General features: G+C 36.4%; 2 protein-coding genes and 1 non-coding gene across 11 annotated transcripts in view; 2 read left to right on the top strand and 1 right to left on the bottom strand.

Annotated features, from left to right (window-relative positions):
- Positions 1 to 382, bottom strand: part of GANC (glucosidase alpha, neutral C) — a 73,021-nt gene extending 72,639 nt beyond the window's left edge. For 4 of the 6 annotated variants that reach the window (XM_059181260.1, XM_059181263.1, XM_059181265.1 and 1 more), the window contains exon 1: positions 13 to 245. The gene's annotated coding sequence lies outside the window, so the exon portion shown is untranslated. The other 2 variants (XM_059181261.1, XM_059181266.1) reach the window with 2 other exon arrangements.
- A 29-nt stretch (positions 383 to 411) lies between these two features.
- TMEM87A (transmembrane protein 87A) overlaps positions 412 to 20,540 on the top strand; it is a 44,524-nt gene continuing 24,395 nt past the window's right edge. For all 4 annotated transcript variants that reach the window (XM_059181270.1, XM_059181268.1, XM_059181269.1 and 1 more), the window contains exons 1-7: positions 412 to 567; positions 1,817 to 1,877; positions 4,564 to 4,649; positions 9,155 to 9,268; positions 11,157 to 11,210; positions 11,297 to 11,341; positions 18,081 to 18,198. In XM_059181270.1, the coding sequence (XP_059037253.1) occupies positions 412 to 567; positions 1,817 to 1,877; positions 4,564 to 4,649; positions 9,155 to 9,268; positions 11,157 to 11,210; positions 11,297 to 11,341; positions 18,081 to 18,198 (634 nt within the window). The remainder of the gene's footprint in view (positions 568 to 1,816; positions 1,878 to 4,563; positions 4,650 to 9,154; positions 9,269 to 11,156; positions 11,211 to 11,296; positions 11,342 to 18,080; positions 18,199 to 20,540) is intronic.
- LOC131837424 (U6 spliceosomal RNA) lies at positions 6,567 to 6,668 on the top strand. The gene has a single exon (XR_009356035.1). It is a non-coding gene; the product is annotated as a U6 spliceosomal RNA (small nuclear RNA).

Raw genomic sequence — 20,540 nt, 5'->3', positions numbered from 1 at the left:
AGGCGAACTTACGGCTTTCCCAGACTTCGGCCCCAGCGACTGACTTTGATCTAGAACGCATGAAAGGCTGGGGCGAACGAGAGGAGGAGAAAGCCAAACGCCACACTGGGTGCCTGCTTGATCCCCAGACCCTTTAAGGGCCGGGAGAGAGAAGGGCCGACAGAAGCGGAGGCAGCTTTTGATAAACATCCTAATGCTCCAAGGTGACCGGCAAACCACAGAACTACGTCTGCGCTGTACGGTCTAAAACTCACACGAGGTCGTGACGGCTGGCTTAGGGAGGGGCTGCTGGGTGGCCAAACAAACAAGCCCCGGGAGGTTTCGAGGACCCGGATGGTCCCGCCCCCAGAGCAGGGCCGGAAGAGGGCGGGGCGAACCGGAAGGAGGTGAAATGCTTTCGGTAGGCGCTCCATGGCTGTGAAGATGGCGGCGGCTGCGTGGCTTCAGGTGCTGCCTGTCATTCTTCTACTTCTGGGGGCTCAGCCGTCCCCACTGTCGCTTCTCGGTGTAGGGCCGGCACCTGTCGCCGCTGCCGACCGATCCAAGTGGCACATTCCGATACCGTCGGTGAGTGTTCACTTCAGAAGCAACTGAGCCTGGAGGAGCAAGGGGTGGGGCTACGGCGGCCTTAGGGGTCCATGAAGGTTCCGCTGAAGTCCGCTTCCAAAGGAGTGGAATTGCCTGGAGCGTCTGTGTTGCTGGTTAGCAGGGACCCACCTCCCTGGAGCGGACAGCTGTGCACTTCTGTGGGTAGGTTAGCGGGAGTGCCAGGACCACTTCAGGAGCGGAGAAGAATGGTGGAACGGTATTTTATCAGCGAAGTCAGAGAGAACTTTGAATGACTTGAGACGGGAAAGTTGATGAAAAGGTGGAGAACGGTTTCCCTTTCAGCTAAAGTTTCGCAGAATCCAGTGACCCCGAGTTGCAGGAGAGAGATCTGGAAATAGGTGTCTTTCTTTCTGTCTTTTCTCTGCACTTTTTTGTTACTGGATGATTCTACTTAACAAAGTTGTTTGATATCATTGGAACTTTGGAATGGTTATTCTAAGCTTTGCTGTGTGATTAGGAAGCCTAGGCATTTAAAAAATATATTCTAAGATGAGAATGGCTGAAATGGAAGAAATTTTGTTCTAAAGTTTGATGCGGTAAAGGTATCCTTTCTTTTGGATGATTTACTAGATAGGTTGACCCTTTTGGTCCTCCTACTCCCCTCCTTTAAATTTCATTTGAGTAAGCGCTGTAGTCCTGCGAGCCAACAAATCGGATGCATCCAGGAAATGCCAGAAAGCATTTTTCCTGTTGAAACCTCGGTGGTCTTTTTGTTTCATTCGGCTCTGCTCCCTGGCTCTAATGTCGAAATTTCATTTGAGCTTTTCCATGGCAAGCATTAATAGCTTTTGTTCATTCGGTGAAGATCTTCAGGTTCTGACTTTTAGGTACTGTTGGTAAAATGGCTACTAGTTAAGTTCATCTGTCTGCTCATCTCATACAATAGTTTATTTGAAGAAATGATTGGGTTATTCTGAACAGTGATTAGTGAGTGAAGGGAATTTACTTGAAGATTTAGGTTGAGATTTCTAGCAGCTTCTAGAGTCCTTGCTTCATGGTCTGTGGGGAAAAAATTGTGTCTCTACACCAAGCTACAAACTTCTGCAGTTTGGATGCGGTCGAATTTTTCTAAAAGGAAGGATATTCATGTATTTTTTGTTGTTAAGAAAACTAACTTAAACATTTTATAAATTTAGGTTTTGTAACAATTATATTCTGCCTTGGGAATTAAAGTGATGCTAATTATCTTTCTCCTTTATCTTTGCAGGGGAAAAATTATTTTAGTTTTGGAAAGATCCTGTTCAAAAATACCACTATCTTCCTGAAATGTGAGTTTTTGCATTTCATGAAGTTTTTATTTGAGTTTCTAAGTGATCTTTAAACTTTTAAATAACCTAGTTTCTATCTCTGACCTCTCTAAATGTAAGCTTTGAAATTTAATAGTCTGGCACTATCTAGGCATAAACATCTTAGTGTAATTAAGGTCTTTTCACTGAGTAATCTTCGGAATACTTGTGTGAACTTTATTTTCTTCTCTTGTTTTTCTGGTGTTTATACAGTTAGACCAATTATGTTGTTTGATTGTCTGCATGGTGTTTTAATCTGTCCTGTGTCAAAGAGATACCACTGACTTGGCTTTTGTGTGCTTGTTAGATGTTTACTGAACACATGACTTAGGTTTGTCAGACCTTTGGCTCTGAATGCATATGTTCAGTAAACCTTTGTTTACAGAAGGTGTATTTTCTTATTTGGATCTTTGAAAGAGGAAGCTCAAGGCTATTACCGGGGAATAGGGATTATGTAGAACAAAACCAGTCTGTCCACTGAGAAAAACCACTGTATCTGAATCCAGAATATCCCATTGCGTATTAAAGAAAGGCTTCCTTTTATTTTTGAAACTGGTTTTATTTTAGGGAATAAATGATCATGGGTAAAACTCTTGTTTCAGGATCAGGGATAAAAGTTCAGGTCATTCATTTGTGCTTCTTTGCCTGTCTTTCTCCAGGAAAGTGCAAAGTTATAAGTTGTAGTTGGTTGATTTTGTTTTAATCATTTACTAAGTAGTTATTAAAAACCTACTGTGCGCCAGGCATTGTTTTAGATAGCAAGGGAGTGATAGAAAAGGCCTTCTCTCTTCCTGAGCTTACAGTCTAACAGGAGTGAAGGGGGCCAGTAAAATTGCTATGAAAAACAGACTGTGTCTATGAAAATGCAATTTCTTTTTTTTTTTTTTTTTTAAAGATTTTATTTATTTATTTGACAGAGAGAGATCGCAAGTAGACAGAGAGGCAGTCAGAGAGAGAGAGAGAAGCAGGCTCCCTGCCGAGCAGAGAGCCCGATGCGGGACTCGATCCCAGGACCCTGAGATCATGACCTGAGCCGAAGGCAGCGGCTTAATCCACTGAGCCACCCAGGCGCCCTGAAAATGCAATTTCTTGACTAAGGACTTAAATTTGGTTTAAATGAGATTACTGAAACAAACTGGTCTGTCTTGTGAGGTTGGTATGCTAGATAAGACTAACTTTTAAGGATAGCAGTATTTGGTTTTTTGGAATAGCCTGACAGCCTGCATGCTATTCTACCTTTTTATCATCTATAGTCTTTTCTCACCTGTTTTTTAATCAACTGGTGCTTTGCCACCTTAGGCAAGCTGCTGTTTTGCAGTTTACATTTCGTTTTTGGGGAGAATTTGAGACTCCTAAAAAATTATACTTTGTTTCCTTTTGTTACTTCTCTATTAGCTCACATTTACCTTGTCTCCGATTTTATACTTTTAGGGCTGTGGTATAGCTTTCCATGAAATTGCCGGGACCATTTTCGTCTCTAAATCCATCTATACAAAGTTCGGAATGGTGTCTTTTAACATATAGTAGTATTTTTGCAGCCAAGTCTTTCTGAAGATCTTTTGTTTAGGGGATTTTCTTATTGGCTTCTATTTAGTTAATAGAAGAATTTGTATGGTTCTTCTGAATAGTTTACAGTGAGATTGCAAATATCCTTTTTATCATTTCCATAAATTCTATTTAGCACATCAGAGTTTTGTATATTTTAATTGAGCCTTGTAAAAGTGTGTCACTTGAAAATTAATTTGAGAAAACAATTTAAAACACAAAAGGGAAGGTTATAATTTTAGGTATGCGCTTTTTGTTAAGAACCAAAAATAGATTCCTAGATACAGTCATGTTTATCTTTGTCACATTTGCATAAAGCAGGTATCTTGTAGTATATTTTCCATAACGCAGCTGGAATCAAAGATAAACTGACTTCCAGGTGGGACAGCTGATGTGTGATACAGTCAGATTTATGCTCTCACGTTTTCAGACTAATGCCTTGGCCCTCTAGCATATTGTGTTCCAGGCATTGTTAATGAGTTATGAGGCCACTCTGACTTCTTAAGATTCCTTGAGGCCTCTCTTAAGGTGGGTTTTGGAAAGAGTTTTTCATTTTTGCTTTTGCTCTTCCTTCCTTCCCCAGGTTTGCTTTTTTTCCTTAGTTCTTTCTGTCTAGTTTTGATATCTTTCAAGGTCTAAGCCATTAATTTTTCCCTCAGTGGAACTATTTTTGAATACTGCCTTATGATGTCCCTAATGTTATTCCTTGTTTCTCCAACTAGAATGTAACCTCCTTAGGAGTCCTGTTCTCCAGCCTATACAGTGTCATGTAGCTTTGTATGCTTAAGTGTTCTGCTCAGTAAATATTTGAATGATAATAGAAGACTGGGTTTAACTGAGGACTGCTTTATCACTTCCAGCTTTTTTCCAACAGAGAACCAGGAATTGAGGTTTTAAGGCATAAAAGTAGATACACTTAAGCAGGTCAGAAACTTCTTTTGTGAACAATAGTACTTTTATCTGAAGAATATCCACTTCTTTTTACGTATATTACCTTATGTTCGTAGAAGAGGTGGTCTTTGAATACCTAAAGTTAGCAGGAAAAATAGAATGTGAGTAACAGCCTAGGAAAAATGCTTTGTTTGGGAATCATCTTTATTCACAAAGTTTTCTTCTTTTATAGTTGATGGAGAACCTTGTGATGTATCTTTGAATATAACCTGGTATCTGAAAAGTGCTGACTGTTACAATGAAATCTACAACTTCAAGGTAAATATAAAATTTACAGACTTCTTGGACTTTAAATATCATCGTGTCCTACCTTATAGAGGAAGGAGTGTCATGTAACTAGGAGGGAAAGAGTGGAAATTAGAATCTGTGCTTCCCAGTTTGCAGACCTACAATGCTAGCAAACTTTTTGGTCTCAACCCTTAAAAATTACTGCATACTCCTGCTCACTTTAGCAGCACTATAGAAGTGCTGATGGTACTGATTCCCATCTTTGGCCCCCCATTTTGTTCGTTTGTCAGTTACTTATGGGGCTGTGTGTTCCAGGCCCCTTAGAGATTATTATACATAACCTTAGGAATATCTAAAATCTATAAAGAGCTTACCAAACTCAACACCCAAAGAATAATCCAATCAAGAAATGGGCAGAATGCATGAACAGACATTTCTCTGAAGAAGACATACAAATGGCCAACAGACACCTGAAAAATTGCTCAGTGACACTCTGCATTGGGGAATTACAAATCAAAACCACAATGAGATACCACCTCGTACCAATCAGAATGACTAAAATGTGTAAGTCAGCAAGCACTGGATGTTGGTGAGGATATGGAGAAAGGGGAGCCTTCCTACACTGTTGGTGGGAATGTAAGCTGGTGTAACCACTCTGGAAAACAGTATGGAGGTTCCTCAAAAAGTTGAAAATAGAACTACCCTACAACCCAGCAATTATACTACTAGGTATTTACCCCAAAGATACAGATAAAATGATCCAAAGGGGCACCTGCACCCAAACGTTTATAGCAGCAGTGTCCACAATAGCCAAATGATGGAAAGAGCCCAACTGTCCATTGGCAGATGAATGGATAAAGAAGATGTGGTATATATATATAATGGAATACTATTTAGCCATCAAAAAAATAGAAATCTTGCCATTTGCAACAATGTGGTTGGAACTAGAGGATATTATGTTAAGTGAAATAGGTCAATCAGAGAAAGACAGTTACATGATTCACTCATATGTGGAATTTAAGAAGCAAAACAAAGGATCATTAGGGAAAGGAGGGAAAGATAAAACAAGATGAAATCAGAGAGGGAGACAAACCAGAAGAGACTTTTTTGTTTAAAGATTTTATATATTTTTTATTGTTTGAGAGCGAGAGAGAGCATGAGTGGGGTGAAGGGTAGGAGGAAAAGCAGACTGCCTGCTGAGCAGGGAGCCTAATGCAGGACCTGATCCCAGGACTTCTGAGCAGAAGGCAGACACTTAAATGACTGAGCCACCTATGTGCCCAACCATAAGAGACCCTGTAAAGGGTGACTATAAGAGTAGTTATAGGGTAACTGGGTGATGGGTATTAAGGAGGTCCTGTGATGGATGAGTACCATCCATCACATATAAGACTGATGAATCACTGAACTCTTATCCCTGAAATTAATAAACACTATATGTTAACTAATTGAATTTAATAAATATGCAAAAATTTTAAGAAAAGAAAAGGGAATGCCTACTTTGAGAAATGCCTATCTTGAGAATGCCTTCTTTAAGAAAAGAAAAGGGAAAGCCAGGATTGGGGGAGGCTTGTTTTGGCCTTCCATGAATCTGTTAGAGATAACATTGTCTTTACCCTTCCTGATGCAGAGGTAGTGCCACAAGATCTAATTAATGATTAGCTGTTTATTAGGTGCCTGCAGGCTCTTTACAGGTGCATGGGAATCCTTTGATCTCACTACAGTGCCCTTCTTTATGCCTGCTCACTGTATAAAATCTATGGACTAGGGTCTGGATTTTGCGGAGAATAACTCTTAAGCTCCCATGTATTGTCCTATGCCCATTTCCCTTCCCGGTCAATAAGTTACCCTGAATAAAATTATGCATAAACTGTGGAGAGTTGCCTCCTTCATTTTCTGGTCTCAGAATACCTTCTCAGTTTGTGGAATACTTTATTGTTCCTCCTCCACCTTCTAACAAGCTCATATACTAAAACTGGAACAATACAGAAGATTAGCATGGCCTCTGCACAAGAATGACATATAATTCATGAAGCATTCCATATTTTTAAAAAAATTACTATAGTTTCCAAAAAACCTTTTGTTCATGTGGGTTAATGTATTAGAAATTAAAACAGAAAATACAGAAATATGTATTAATTTATTTTACAGTAGCAGTAATAAGTCATTGCATGTTAATACGAAAAACTTACTTTTACTGAAAAATAGATTTTTCCAAAAAACACAGAAGAGGTATTATTTTGTATTTTTGCAAAGCCCTTTCTTCATTTGATGTTCGATATAGTAGAAGACAGCTGAATTCTTATATCTTCTTCACTCAGTTTATTGTGATGTATTATTGTGATGTATATGCACAAAATGTGGCCTCATAATACAGATACATAGTTGGAAAAGGGGATGATATTTTAAGTGTTTTCAGATAATTGTAGATAGTGTTCTTTGATTTTATACCAAAATGTAACAAGTAGAGTTTCTTAAAGGTTGGTGGCATTGTGGTATCTGAGAGCATATCAGTCAACTTTATTCTTTCTCTTTTGTATTTAAATAAGTTGGTGTGTCATGTACTTTGGTCTTTTATGTATGTCTAATTTTGGTTATTTTGAAAATAGTGCTTGACTGAATTTTATAAATCTTTAAAATATTAACTTATTTTACAATTAAGTTGAAGTGTTTTTTATATGTGTGTGTATATATATATATGTACATATTTTTAAAGATTATACTTATTTGTCAGACAGAGCACGCACAAATGGGGAGCAGCAGGCAGAGGGAGAACTAGGCTCCCCACTGAGCAGGTAGCCATACATGGGGCTTGATCCCAGGACCCTGGGTTCATGACCTGAGCTAAAGGCAGATGCTTAACCCACTGAGCCACACAGGTGTCCTGAAATTATATTTGTTAATATCACCCTCCTGTCACATCAGAAACTCCTTGAGTATTAGAGACTTAAGTATTGTGAGGAAGATGCAGTTTGAAAGCTCAAATTTTATCATTGGCAAAGAATACTTTCTGTTGTCTTCCTTGAAGTAACAGCCTCCCTTCGCCCATTTTCAAGAAAGTATCTCCCAAATAGCCAAATCTGAATAACCTATAGTTTGTCAGTTATTCTTGGAGGTAAATGGAAAAAGTGGATAGTTCAAGTTATAAGTCAAAACAGTTGTAAAGTGTTTTATCTTTTTTATAGTATTTTGCATATTTCCCATTTTGTCTCATAGAATATTAAAAAATACACACAAAGTCCAGATTTAATAACATTAATAGATTTTACTGTTCATTGAAGACATTTTTAGTAAAACTGGCATTTTTTTTTTTTTTAAGCTGTGTATGACTGCAATGACTACTGGTACAATTCAATGTCACTGCCTTGATTCCTGATAAGGGGCAGGAATTTTACCCATCATTGCTTTTGCATTATCAGTACAAAACAAATAACCTATTACTTTATTAGTAGTAGTGTGGAATTAGTTTTAGATCTCATTTCACAGTTGACATAGTACACTGTACTTGGGCAGTGAATATATATGGCTCCAACATGGATTTTTCAGGACTTTTCCATTCTGTTTCTAGCCTCCATTTCTTTCTTTCTTTCTTTTTTTTTTTTTTTCCATTTCAAAGATATTCTAACTGGTTTTTAAAAAAATGACCACCATCTAGTTGGTTTTCCAGACCTTAAGGATTTTGAATTCCTGCCTTGTATTAGGATTTTACATTACCTTTTTTGTGGTGTCGGTGACTGTTTTTTGCTTTTGTTATACAACATTGGATAGGAGGTAGGATGGGGGGAAGGACTGAAGAATTTAAAGAGAAATGATAGTATGTCCAGAGTGTAGTTTGAAGCATTATTGATCTTTTGCTCTTAATCAATCAGTAATTGAATTTACAGGTAAAAACTTCGTACATTTGATACTAGTGATAAACTGGTCAAGAACTTAAGCAGATCTGGTCTTTCTTTATAGGTAAGATAAGAACGTAAAAATTATCTCGGGTTGCCACAGGACGGAATTCTGGAAATGACATGCAGCTAGTTGGAGATGTAAAACTGGAGCTTAGGGAAAAAAGGGAAAGAGTAGGGATGTAAGTATAGGAGAAAAGTTGCAGAACTGATGGATACAACCACAGAAATGGTGAATTTTTCTCAGAATATCCACAGTGGGCTATGAATAGCTACAGCAGTTTTGTACTCTATCTTAGCTTATGAGCACAAGTATGTCTTTTTGTTGGTTTTGGCAATTTAGTCTTTTAACTCTTGTAAATGTATTTTCTTGTGACAAAACCTTCTGGACTCTGACATTTTCCAGGTCTTCCTAGAACTTTTAGAACTACTCTTTGTAAGCAGTGGACTAGAATTGTAGTACTTCAGAGTCTAATACTGTTAGATTCTTGGATACTGTTACACAGTTTTTATCTGATGCTGTTAACTTCTAAAATAGCAAATTCAACAATGTGTCTGTCCTGTAAGCAATCTATTTGGTGTTTTTTAAATACCTTCCTTGTGAAAAGTAAGTTGTGTACTTTGTATTTTCTGTTTTTACAGGCAGAAGAAGTGGAGACATATTTGGAAAACCTTAAGGAAAAAAAAGGTTTGTCTGGGAAATATCAAACATCATCAAAATTGTTCCAGAACTGCAGTGAACTCTTTAAAACACAGGTAATATTTGATAGTGGTTGGAGGGAAATAGAAGAGGTGAAATGTCTAATATCTGTATTTTTGGTGATTCCCCATTTCCCACTTCCCAATTCTTTGTTCTGACAGAAATAACTTGCACAGTCAGCCATTTAATATTTGTCTCATCAAAAAGAGGATGTGCCTTCATGTGTAAAAAGCAAATCCCCATTTTTTTTTTTTTATGGTAAAAATTTTTTTTTTACCATTTTAACCATTTTCAAGTGTGTCCTTTGGGGGCATTAAGTACTTTTGTATTATTGGGCAACTATCACCAGTAGCCATCTCCAGAACTTTGATCATCCCAAACTGACACTTCATAACCATGAAACAATAACACTCCCCTACCCCTCCATCCCTGCTAACAACTATTCTACTTTGTCTTTATGAATTTCAGTATTCTAGATTCTTCAAGGAATGGAATCATAAAATATTTGTTTGGCTTCTTTCTCTTAGTGAAATATTTTCAAAGTTCATCCATATATCATTTAATTCTTTTTTTAAGTATGAATTGCATATATATATATATATATATATACCAAATTTTTTTTAATCCATTCATCCACTGATGGACATTTGGAACCCCCAATTTTTAGTTCTCTTGTCATCTCATCTAATTAATATGTTTTCAGAAAAATCAGTGTTTCTAGATTTTACTGCTACAGACCTGAACTCAAAGAGTTGAATTTCATACTTTTTCTTGAGTAAAGGAGAAGAGGTAAATAATGTGTATTTTTAATGTTTACACATATGTAATCATGTAATTGGAATTTATCTTTGAAATTTTTTTTTCTTAGAAATAGGATCTAGCACCAGTTTTTTGATGGAGAAATGATATATTTTATGGGTGTTGAAAATAGTTCTTGTTAACTATAGCCTTTTTGTCCTTACTGTGTTTATTGCTTTCGAATATTTAGCAAATTGCCTTGAAGAGGCAGAGTTCACCAAAAGCTAGGTTTTGTGTCCAATTACTAGAAGTAAAGTTGGTTTATAAGAAGACCTTAATTTAATAATTAGTGATTAATAAGCAAATGAGGTAATTGATAATCTAACTATAACAATTGATAGTTCAGTTCTTGTTATAGCTTAGAGTTTATGGATTTGGAGAAAAAAGATATCTTTATAATGGTGGAAGAATAAGGAATCTAGAAACAGTGGAATGTTGAGTAAGAGACTTTCTGTTAGTTTTCTAGCCTGGGAGGATTGGTTGGCTTTTCTTGGATTTTATCATGGGAAGCTACCTGTTGTATAGTGCTGCCCAAGGTTCACTTTGAGATCTGCTATAATCTTTCCAGGGTCTTGGCATATACCCCTATTAGTAAGCTTACCTCTCCTCCTCCAGTCTAATGTAACAGAGTTGAAATACATGTTCTAATTACTCAGGAAGGTAAATGCCTCATCTGCTGATAACTGATAAGAAAGGTAGTTAGTGTAGTTTTTTTTTATAGGCGTGAGTGTGTTGTGGTGGAAGGAGCACTTAACTCAGTAGACCCAAGAGTTGAAATCCTATGTTCAAATCCCATTTCTCCATCTAAAGCTTTATAACATATAGCCATATTTTTCTCATCTGTAGCAGGAAAGGGAACCATAAGCTCTCTCCATACTAAGCATATACCTTCTGTTTAAGGGTTTTTTAAATTTTTAAATGTCTTTAATTCTTAATAGAAAAATTGAATGGCCAGTTTAGTCTGATACTATTTTTTAGTTCTCAGTTTAGTCTACTCACTTGTTTATGGTTCATTGGAAATCTTTTGTCTGTCAGTGCCATATTTTTTTACTGTTACAATAAGTTTTGCTTTAATCATTTCTGTGGATTTTGAACGATGTTTAACTATTATACTTCTTTAATTTTAATGTTCTGTTTCTTTCATAGAGCTTTTCTGGGGATTTTGTACATCGATTGCCTCTTTTAGGAGAAAAACAGGAGGTAATTGTTTGCATTGTTATGTATTTCTGAGAGTAAAGTAAAAATTCTGAATTAATTTTCTTTTCCTTTTTTTTTAATGTTTAAAGGCTAAGGAGAATGGAACAAATCTTACTCTTACCGGAGACAAAACTGTAAGTATAGTAGCTAATTTGGAACAATGAACACATATTTCAGTTTCTTAGGTTTATGTGTTTTGAATCTTATTGATATTGTACCATTTAAAAAAGAAATTTAAGTATATGTGCTGCCGAAGCGAGCACTAAAAAAGAAATTTAAGAATGGAAGTTTAAACACAAAATGCTGAGGCACCTGCCTGGCTCAGTCAGTAGAACGTCTGACTCTTGGTGTTGGGGTTCTCAGTTCATATCCCACATTGGGTGTAGAGATTATTAAAAAAACAAAACAAACAAACAAAAACAAACCTTTAAACCCAAAAGTGTTAGTAATGGTTGTTGTGGATAATATGAGCAATTTTTATTTTCTTCTATGTATTTCCTGTATTTTCCCTATTTGCTAAAGTCTGTTTTTGTAATCATCAGCCAATAGATGTGACTCATAAATAGGAAGAACCTTTAAAAAAGATCCTCAAACTACATCTGAATTTATCTTATGATAGAGTATAACTGGAAGACAGTTTGGAAAGCTGAAATAAGGTTGAAAATGATAAATATGCCTTTATTTTCATAATTCACTTTCTAATTCACAATAACTAATTCCTCAAAACTTTACCTCTTAAAAATACAGAGGAAATAAGACTGTTAACCATGTTGGATCATGCTTTTTACAAAACTGATTAAAGTTTTAAATTTTATAATGACTTTATTCAGACATACATATCTCAGAATTCAGCCTTTTAAAAGCTATAATTCAGTGTTTTATATAGTATATTCAGAAGTTGTGCAACCACCAATCAGGATCTAATTCCAGAACATCTTTGTCACCCCAGAAAGTCACTATTTTGATTATGGGAAAGCCATTAGCAGTCACTTCTCTTCCCACCCTTGTCACCCTTGAGACCACCTGTGATCATCTCATTTCCAGTCTTTCCTTTTAAGTTTTTAGTCAGCCTCTTGATAGCCCAGCCTGCTAACATCAGCTGAGGGAGGGGTACAGTTATGATCTGTCACAGTTGCTGCTGAGTGCCTTTGATGGTGCCTTGACTATAGGATCCTATATGAGGATGGACTAGGTCATATAAAAAGATAAGACCTGGGAAAGGAGCTTTTCAGCACCTGCCAGAGAGCTCTGCCACTGGGTTTGAGGGCAGCTCCAAACCGGTTCTGTTTTTTCCAGTGGCTGCCAAACTGCTCTTTTTCACAGCCATTACAGTTGTGAGAACTTTGGTTTTAAGGTGTTTGGAAGAGGGACGTGGGATTAGGATGAACAAAAACACCACAGGCTTGTTTTTCTTAAAGACACCCAACTGTTTTTCTTAAGGAAACGCATTTAGGGTTGGCGCAAGTTTTTAGCTAATTTCTGGACTTGGCAGAAATGTTGATTTAGATCATTTTGCCCATGTTCTTGTTGCTTTTGGGGATAAGTATCTTTTCAGAGGTCCTCATTCTGCTATTCTGCTATTCCCCCCTTTCCCTGCCCCGATTTATAGTTTATGGAATTTTAACCTAAAGATGAGTTTGGCACTGCAGACTTCATTAAAAAAATTTTTTTTTCTTATTGCTAATCTGCATATATTCACTATCAAAAATTTAGAAAACATACATAAATGCAAAGAAGAAATAATCATCTAATACTACCACACACTGTAGAGTATAAATATATTTATTTTACAATCTTTTGTCTCTGAACATACTTCTATTTATTTAATAATGGGAATCCTACAATATATATTACGTTGTAGCGTTTTTTTTTAGCTTGGCAGTATAACATGTACTTCCTTCCAGTTTAGTAAATACTGTATGACATCATTATTTAGGTCTCTGCAGAGTATTTTTTGTATTCATACATTGTAATTTGTTAGCAAACGATCCATTGTCAGACATATATGTGTTTCATTATCTTGCAATTTTAAACAGCACTTCAGTGATTAATTTTGAATATTTAAAAAAATTTTTATATTCTGGTTTCAAAAGACTTCCATGTTGGCACATGTTGCTTCTATACACGTAAAAGTAAATCCCTTGTAATTTTATTTTCTAGCAGTTCAGTGTGATGACACAGAAGAGATATTTACTGACCAAAGTGAGATTATGTTATATATACTGCTATATAATTTTTTGTTTTCACTTACTAGATTGGTACATTGAGTGCTATTTCACTTTTTTAATGGTTGCATACTTTTTCATTTCACCATGATTTTTATACTTAACTCCTGATTGATGTATATTGTTTTGTTTCCAAATTTTCCCTATGATAGATAAGGTCCCATTCCTAATGTACTGCTATATCTTTGTGCATACTTCTTTTTTTTAAAGTAGGCTCCACACTGGGGCTTGAATTCATGACTCTGAGATCAAGACCAAGTTGAGAACAAGAGTAGGAAATGCTCAACTCACTGAGCCACCCAGGTACCCTGAGCACATTTATTTTCTTAGCCTAAATTCCTAGAGGTTGAATTGCTGGTTCCAAGTGTATGCACAATTTATAATTTATAAGTTCTTTTTTTTTTTTTTTTTTTTTTTTAAAGATTTTATTTATTTATCTGACAGAGAGAGATCACAAGTAGGTAGAGAGGCAGGCAGAGAGAGAGGAGGAGGAAACAGGCTCCCTGCCAAGCAGAGAGCCCGATGCGGGACTCGATCCCAGGACCCTGAGATCATGACCTGAGCCGAAGGCAGCAGCTTAACCCACTGAGCCACCCAGGCACCCTATAAGTTCTTTTTTAATATTTTGTTCTATTTGTTCTATATGTTCTATGTATATTTTGTTCTATATGTTTATATTTTATTCTAGAGAAAAATAACAGCAATTTATTGTCCTAAGAAAAGAGGATTGAGTTTCCCTCTGTGCTCACAATGACTGTTATAATTTAAAACAGATTTTATGCAGTTTGTCAGATTAAATTATTGTAAATTGTATTTATAAAAAATAATTGCTGAAGCTAAACATTTATTTGTATGCAGATAGGTTGTTTGTAATTGTGCTTTTATTCAGTGGCCTTTTGTGTATAGCATTTTTTATGATTTTATTTTTTAAAAGATTTTATACTGTATTTTATTTTTATTTATTTTTTATTTTTTAATATTTTATTTATTTATTTGACAGAGAGAGACACAGCGAGAGAGGGAACACAAGCAAGGGGGAGTGGGAGAGGGAGAAGCAGGCTTCCTGCCAAGCGGAGAGCCCGATACAGGACTCGATCCCAGGACTCTGGGATCATAACCTGAGCTGAGGGCAGAGACTTTAGCCCACTGAGCCTTCCAAGGCTCCCCTTTAAATATTCTCTGCATCCAACAATGGGCTCAGACTCAGAACTCGAAGATCAAGAGTCACGTTTTTCACCAACTGAGTCAGCCAGGCACCCTCTGAAGCATAGCATACTTCTAAAATTTGCTCAAGGCTTGAGCCCTGTTCCTAGTGATTAAAGCTGGCTGGAAGATGACCCTGATGAATATCACAAGTAATATTTATTTAGAGATATTTAGTCAGATTATAATAAAAAGTCAGAGATTTATCTGTCCTTTGATCATTCTTCCTGAAAATTGGACCTAAGAGGAGAATACTTTAATAATACTATTTTTATTTATTTAAAAAGATTTTATTTATTTGAGATAGAGAACGAGAATGGGGGAGAAAGAGAAACAGACTCCCCACTGAGCAGGGAGCCCGACATGGGGCTTGAGCCCAACACCCTGGGAACATGATCCAAACTGAAGGCAGATCCTTAACCAACTGAGCCACCCAGGTGCCCCTAATAATTCTATTTAAAGGGTAATCACAAGTTCAGCACCTCCTCCTTTTTTTAAAGCTCTGATAAAACAAGTTTTTTAGACAAAGGGGCTTTTCTCTGTCTTTTCTCCCTAAGAAGTATTAATGTTTCTATTAATTCAATTTTATGGTTTGATTTAAGCAGTAATGTGATATATTTACCATTGTAATGTTTTTTAAATTAGTAGATTTCCTTTTTTAGAGCAGCTTTAGATTCGTAATACAATTGAGCAAAAGGCAGGGGTCCTACATAGCTCCTTCATAAACGCAGACTCCCCCTCCATCTTGCACCAGCCAGTGTGACACATTTGTTACAGTTGATGAATCAACATTGACACATTGTTACCAACCAAAGTCCATAGTTACATTAGTGTTAGTTCCTTGTGTTATTTGTTTTTAGTCAAATGTAAAGTGACCGATATTATAATATAGAGAAAAGTTTCATTGCCCTAAAAATCCTCAGTGCTCCCTCTACCTAGTCATCTCTCCTTCCCTTCAAGCCCCTGGCAGTCATTGATTTTTTTCTTTAGAGATTTATTGATTTATTTATTTGGAAAGGGGGGGGTTGTGCAGAGAGAAAGGGTGAGAGAATCTCAAGCCAACTCCCTGCTGAGTGTGGAGCCCCACAGGGGGCTCAATCTCATACCCTGAGATCATGACCTGAGCTGAAATGGAGAGTCAGATGCTTGACTGAGCCACCCAGGCACCCTGATTGTTTTCTGTTGTTGTTTTACTGTCTCCATAGTTGTGTATTTTCCAGAATGTTTTATAGTTGAAATTGTGTGATATATAGCCTTTTCAGATTGGCTTCTTTCACTTAGTATTATGAGTTTAAGGTTTCTCCATGCATTCTCATGGCTTGATAGTTCATTTCCTTTTAGTGCTAAATAATTTTCCATTACTTGAATGTATCACAGTTTATTTTATCCATTCACTTTTTTTTTAAGATTTTATTTATTCATTTGACAGACAGAGATCACAAGTAGGCAGAGAGGCAGGCAGAGAGAGAAGAAGGGAAGCAGGCTCCCTGCCGAGCAGAGTGCTCGACACGGGGCTCGATCCCAGGACCCTGAGATCATGACCTGAGCTGAAGGCAGAGGCTTCTAACCCACTGAGCCACTCAGGCGCCCCTATCCATTCACTTCTTAAAGCACAGTTACGAAGGAGCTAATTAATAGTAGTACCTATCATACATAGTTGTGAGGATTAAGCACTATAATATCATACATGGTTGTTGTGAGGATTAAGCACTATAATAAATGTTAAACCTGTGCCAGAGTGCCTGGCATATAGTTTAAGATTTCTTTTTTTTTTTAAGAGTTACTTATTTGACAGAGAGAGACACAGTGAGAGAAGGAACACAAGCAAGGGGAGTGGGAGAGGGAGAAGCAAGCTCCCTGCTGAGCAGGCAGCCCAATGTGGGGCTCGATCCCAGGACGCTGGATCATGATGGGAGCCGAAAGCAGACGCTTAGCAACTGAGCCACCCAGGCACCCCTCTTTTAAGATTCTTAATTGGTATTATGTTCTCAGTATTCTGAACTAGACTTTAGACTTGTCAAAGCCTGGTTACGAAGTCAAAACTTGGCATATGGTTATTTTTACAGGCTCAAAATAATGTATATCCCAGGGTTAGATGGAAACTTTGTCAAATCCTGGAATATGAGAATTAATGAGTCCCTTCTGAAATTTGTAAGAGGCAGTTTTAAGGTGTATAGAATTAATACCAAAGCAGCTTATTCCACCAAACTAAGATTTATTGGTTAATGCACACATAAGTTCAGGGAAGATTCAGTTAATTATGGGTAAAGGACATGATGTACCTATAAGTTTGAAGCTTTAAATTTTTCTCATAAACTCCTTAATTTTGTCAGAAAGAGGCCTTCAGGCAGAAATAAAACAATATGTGATTCAGTATGGCATTTATGTTCTTAAGTTACTAAGATAACCTAGTAAATGTATTATAGTTATAGAATCATTTAATCTACTTTGACACTTGTGATTTGGGCATGGAAAATAATTTTTGAACTCATTTTGGCCTTTTTTGGGTTGTAGGATAATTTGAACATTTGAGAAAACCTGTGGCTCCACAGGAAAACACATAAATATGTAAACTCTGTTATCCACTTTGAGGGGTTTTATAGATCGATGACACTTACCCAGAGGTGTCTGGGTAAAAGTTTCTTTTAATTTTAAGACCAGAAGATAATAAATTGTAAGTCTAAGCAGTTGATACCTCCTTTCACACAAGGAAGAAGCCAGTAATTTTCTCCTTTAACTTTGTGTTTTAGTATTGTGTTTGTGAGGGTCCATAGTACGCTAGTAAGTATGACAACAAATCCTTTGAAAGCTTTTTGCTTGGGCTATGAATAACTGGTCTTGAAACGGATTCTTCCCAAATAACTTGTTCTGTATACATGGAGGATGTTACCTCCACTTCCTTTACTTTGACAGACAGTGACTCCACATAGACTAGCCATGATTTAATTTTTGATAAAAATGTGAGTCCTTTTCACTAGAAATTCTGGTAGTTTTGAGAAGGATATTGAACAAAGGAAATTAAATTCAGGAGTTAGTGTTTATAATATAATTCACTGTCTACATCATGGGTATTTTTTGTTTTGAGGTGATTTAAATCTCCTTACTTTATCTATATAAAATATAACCAAGTATCCTAGCATGGCTTAATGCAACATTCAATTTAGTGATATTTAGCTGAGGTTTTCCTTGTTAAAAAAAAAAAAATAGGTTAAATACATGATTTTTGTGTATAACAAGATCTAAAATGTCCTGTCATATAATAATTTGTAGTCTGACATACTTTATGCAGTATAGGCCCGTTTGTTCTGTTGTACCTGCTGTTTTAATGAATGAAAGTAAAGAACTCAGCTATGTTTTTAGGCACATTCTGGAAGAAGATTTTCATATTGACACATGTTCTTAGTTCTTAAGACTTGTAGATTTGATGTCTTTTTTTTTTTTCCAGGCAATGCATGATCCACTGAAAACTTGGCAAGATGCACCATACATTTTTATTGTACATATTGGCATTTCATCCTCAAAGGAATCCTCAAAAGAAAATTCACTCAGTAATCTTTTTACCAGTACGTACATTTTGTTCCTTTGTACCATTCATATTATCTAGTTGTTTCATGTGTGATCAGTAGTGTAAAATTGCTGTAAGGGAGGGAATAATTAAGAATGTTTGTTGTGAGTGTGGCTCAGTCCATTAAGGGTCCTGGGATCAAGCTCCTGGTGGGGCTTCCTGCTCAGTGGGGAGCCTCCTTCCCCCTCTCCTTCTGTCTGCTGCTTCCCCTGCTTGTACTCTCTCTCTCTCTCTGTCTAGCAAATGAATAAATCTTAAAAAAAAAAAAGAAGTAGAAGAAGAAGAAGAAGAAGAAATGTTTTGTGTACCAGACAGTTTCAGGCACTTTACTTATGCTTTCTTGTTATGTATTATAGATACCAGATTTCATTTTCTGTCATTTGATCCTCCTGCTTTTAAGATTCTTTTTTTTTTTTTACATTTCTATATCATAATAATTTTATTGGTTGTCCTATCAGTTTTTTTTTTTAATTTTTTATTTTTTATAAACATATATTTTTATCCCCAGGGGTACAGGTCTGTGAATCACCAGGTTTACACACTTTACAGCACTCACCAAAGCACATACCCTCCCCAATGTCCATAATCCCACCCCCTTCTCCCAAACCCCCTCCCCCCAGCAACCCTCAGTTTGTTTTGTGAGATTAAGAGTCACTTATGGTTTGTCTCCCTCCCAATCCCATTTTGTTTCATTTATTCTTCTACCCACTTAAGCCCCCATGTTGCATCACCACTTCCTCATATCAGGGATTGGTATTTGTTCTCAGTATTCTCAACTTGACTTGTCATAACTTGATTACCAAGTGAAAACTTGGAAATTTATGAATTTAATTGACTTTGTTAAGTTTTTAGTGTCTCAGTTTTTCTTAGTGTTCTCCTTTCTGTTCTTACCCAGTTCCTGGAGTCATCGCCTCTTGGAATGTTGTGGTCACTTAACTAACCAGTCTTATTTTCTTTAGTTTCTATTTTATGTTTCTTCCTCCTTTGCAGTTTTCTTCCCTCCCCTCCTTTCTTGAGTAGAATATTGAATGAAACAATGATGATGATCATCCTTATCTTGTTACTGACTTTATTGGCACCCTTAGTGCATTTTACCATTAATTGTTTTCACTGTTGACTTTTCAGAATATTCTGTGTTTGGTTAAGGGATTTTTTTACCCCCCTCATTTACTAAGTGTATTTTTATGCCTTTTTTTTTTTTTTTTTTTATGGAGAATGAGTGCTCAGTTTTATCAAATGCTTTGATTATATTAATTAAAATGATCATGTAGATTCCCCCATTTTTAATCTGTTAATGTGTTGCATTATATTAACCAATTTTTCTAATGTTAAACCATCCTTGGGAGCACCTGGGTGGGTCAGTTGGTTAAGTGTCTGCCTTCAGCCCAGGTCCCTGGGATTAAGCCCAGTGTTAGGTTCCCTGCTCAGAGGGGACTGCTTCTGCTTCTCCCTCTGCCCCTTTCCCAATCATGTTCCTTCTCTTTCTCTCAAATAAATAAATAAGATCTTAAAAAAAAAAAGGAAAAACCCATTCTTGAATTTCTGAGATGCCAGTATTGATCTTGATATACACACACTTACACACATTATATATATATATATATATATATATATATATATATATATATATAGCTGACTTCTGTTTTATACAATTTTATTTGGAAGTTTTGCTCATTTTAAGATGGGCCTATAATTTTCTTTTCACATACTGTCATCTATGGGTTTTGGCATCCAGATTATACTAGTCTTATACAATGAATTGGAGAATATCCCCTATTATAAAATTCTGTAGAGTAGTTTTTGTATGGGTAGGATTATCCATTTTTTGAACGTTTTGTAGAACTTATTATAGTGTTTTGGCCTAATGTTCTTTTTTTCCTCCTCTATATAGATTTTAAAAGACCGATTAATTTTCTTTTTTTTTTTTAAGATTTTATTTATTTTATTTGACAGACAGAGAGCACAAGCAGGCAGAGAGGCAGGCAGAGAGAGAGGAGGGAAGCAGGCTCCCTGCTGAGCAGAGAGCCTGATGTGGGGCTCGATCCCAGGACCCTGGGATCGTGACCTCAGCCAGAGGCAGAGGCTTTAACCCACTGAGCCACCCAAGTGCCCCTAATTTTCTTTTTTAATAGTAATACTTTTTTTAAATTATTCTGTTTTTATTTGATTTTTTTTTTGTTTTTAAGAAATTGTCCGTATCATTCAAGATTTCAGATTTTATTGGCATAATGAGTAGTATTTCTTTACCAAAAAATCTGTATCTGTAGCTTTTTTCATTCTTTCTGCTTTTATCTTCCCTTTTTAACTTTTAAAAAAACTTCGTAGAATTATATTTTACTG

This window comes from Mustela lutreola, chromosome 7 (assembly GCF_030435805.1).
Source record: "Mustela lutreola isolate mMusLut2 chromosome 7, mMusLut2.pri, whole genome shotgun sequence".
In the NCBI taxonomy this organism is placed as follows: Eukaryota; Metazoa; Chordata; class Mammalia; order Carnivora; family Mustelidae; genus Mustela; species Mustela lutreola.
This window is presented reverse-complemented; position numbering and strand designations above follow the sequence as displayed.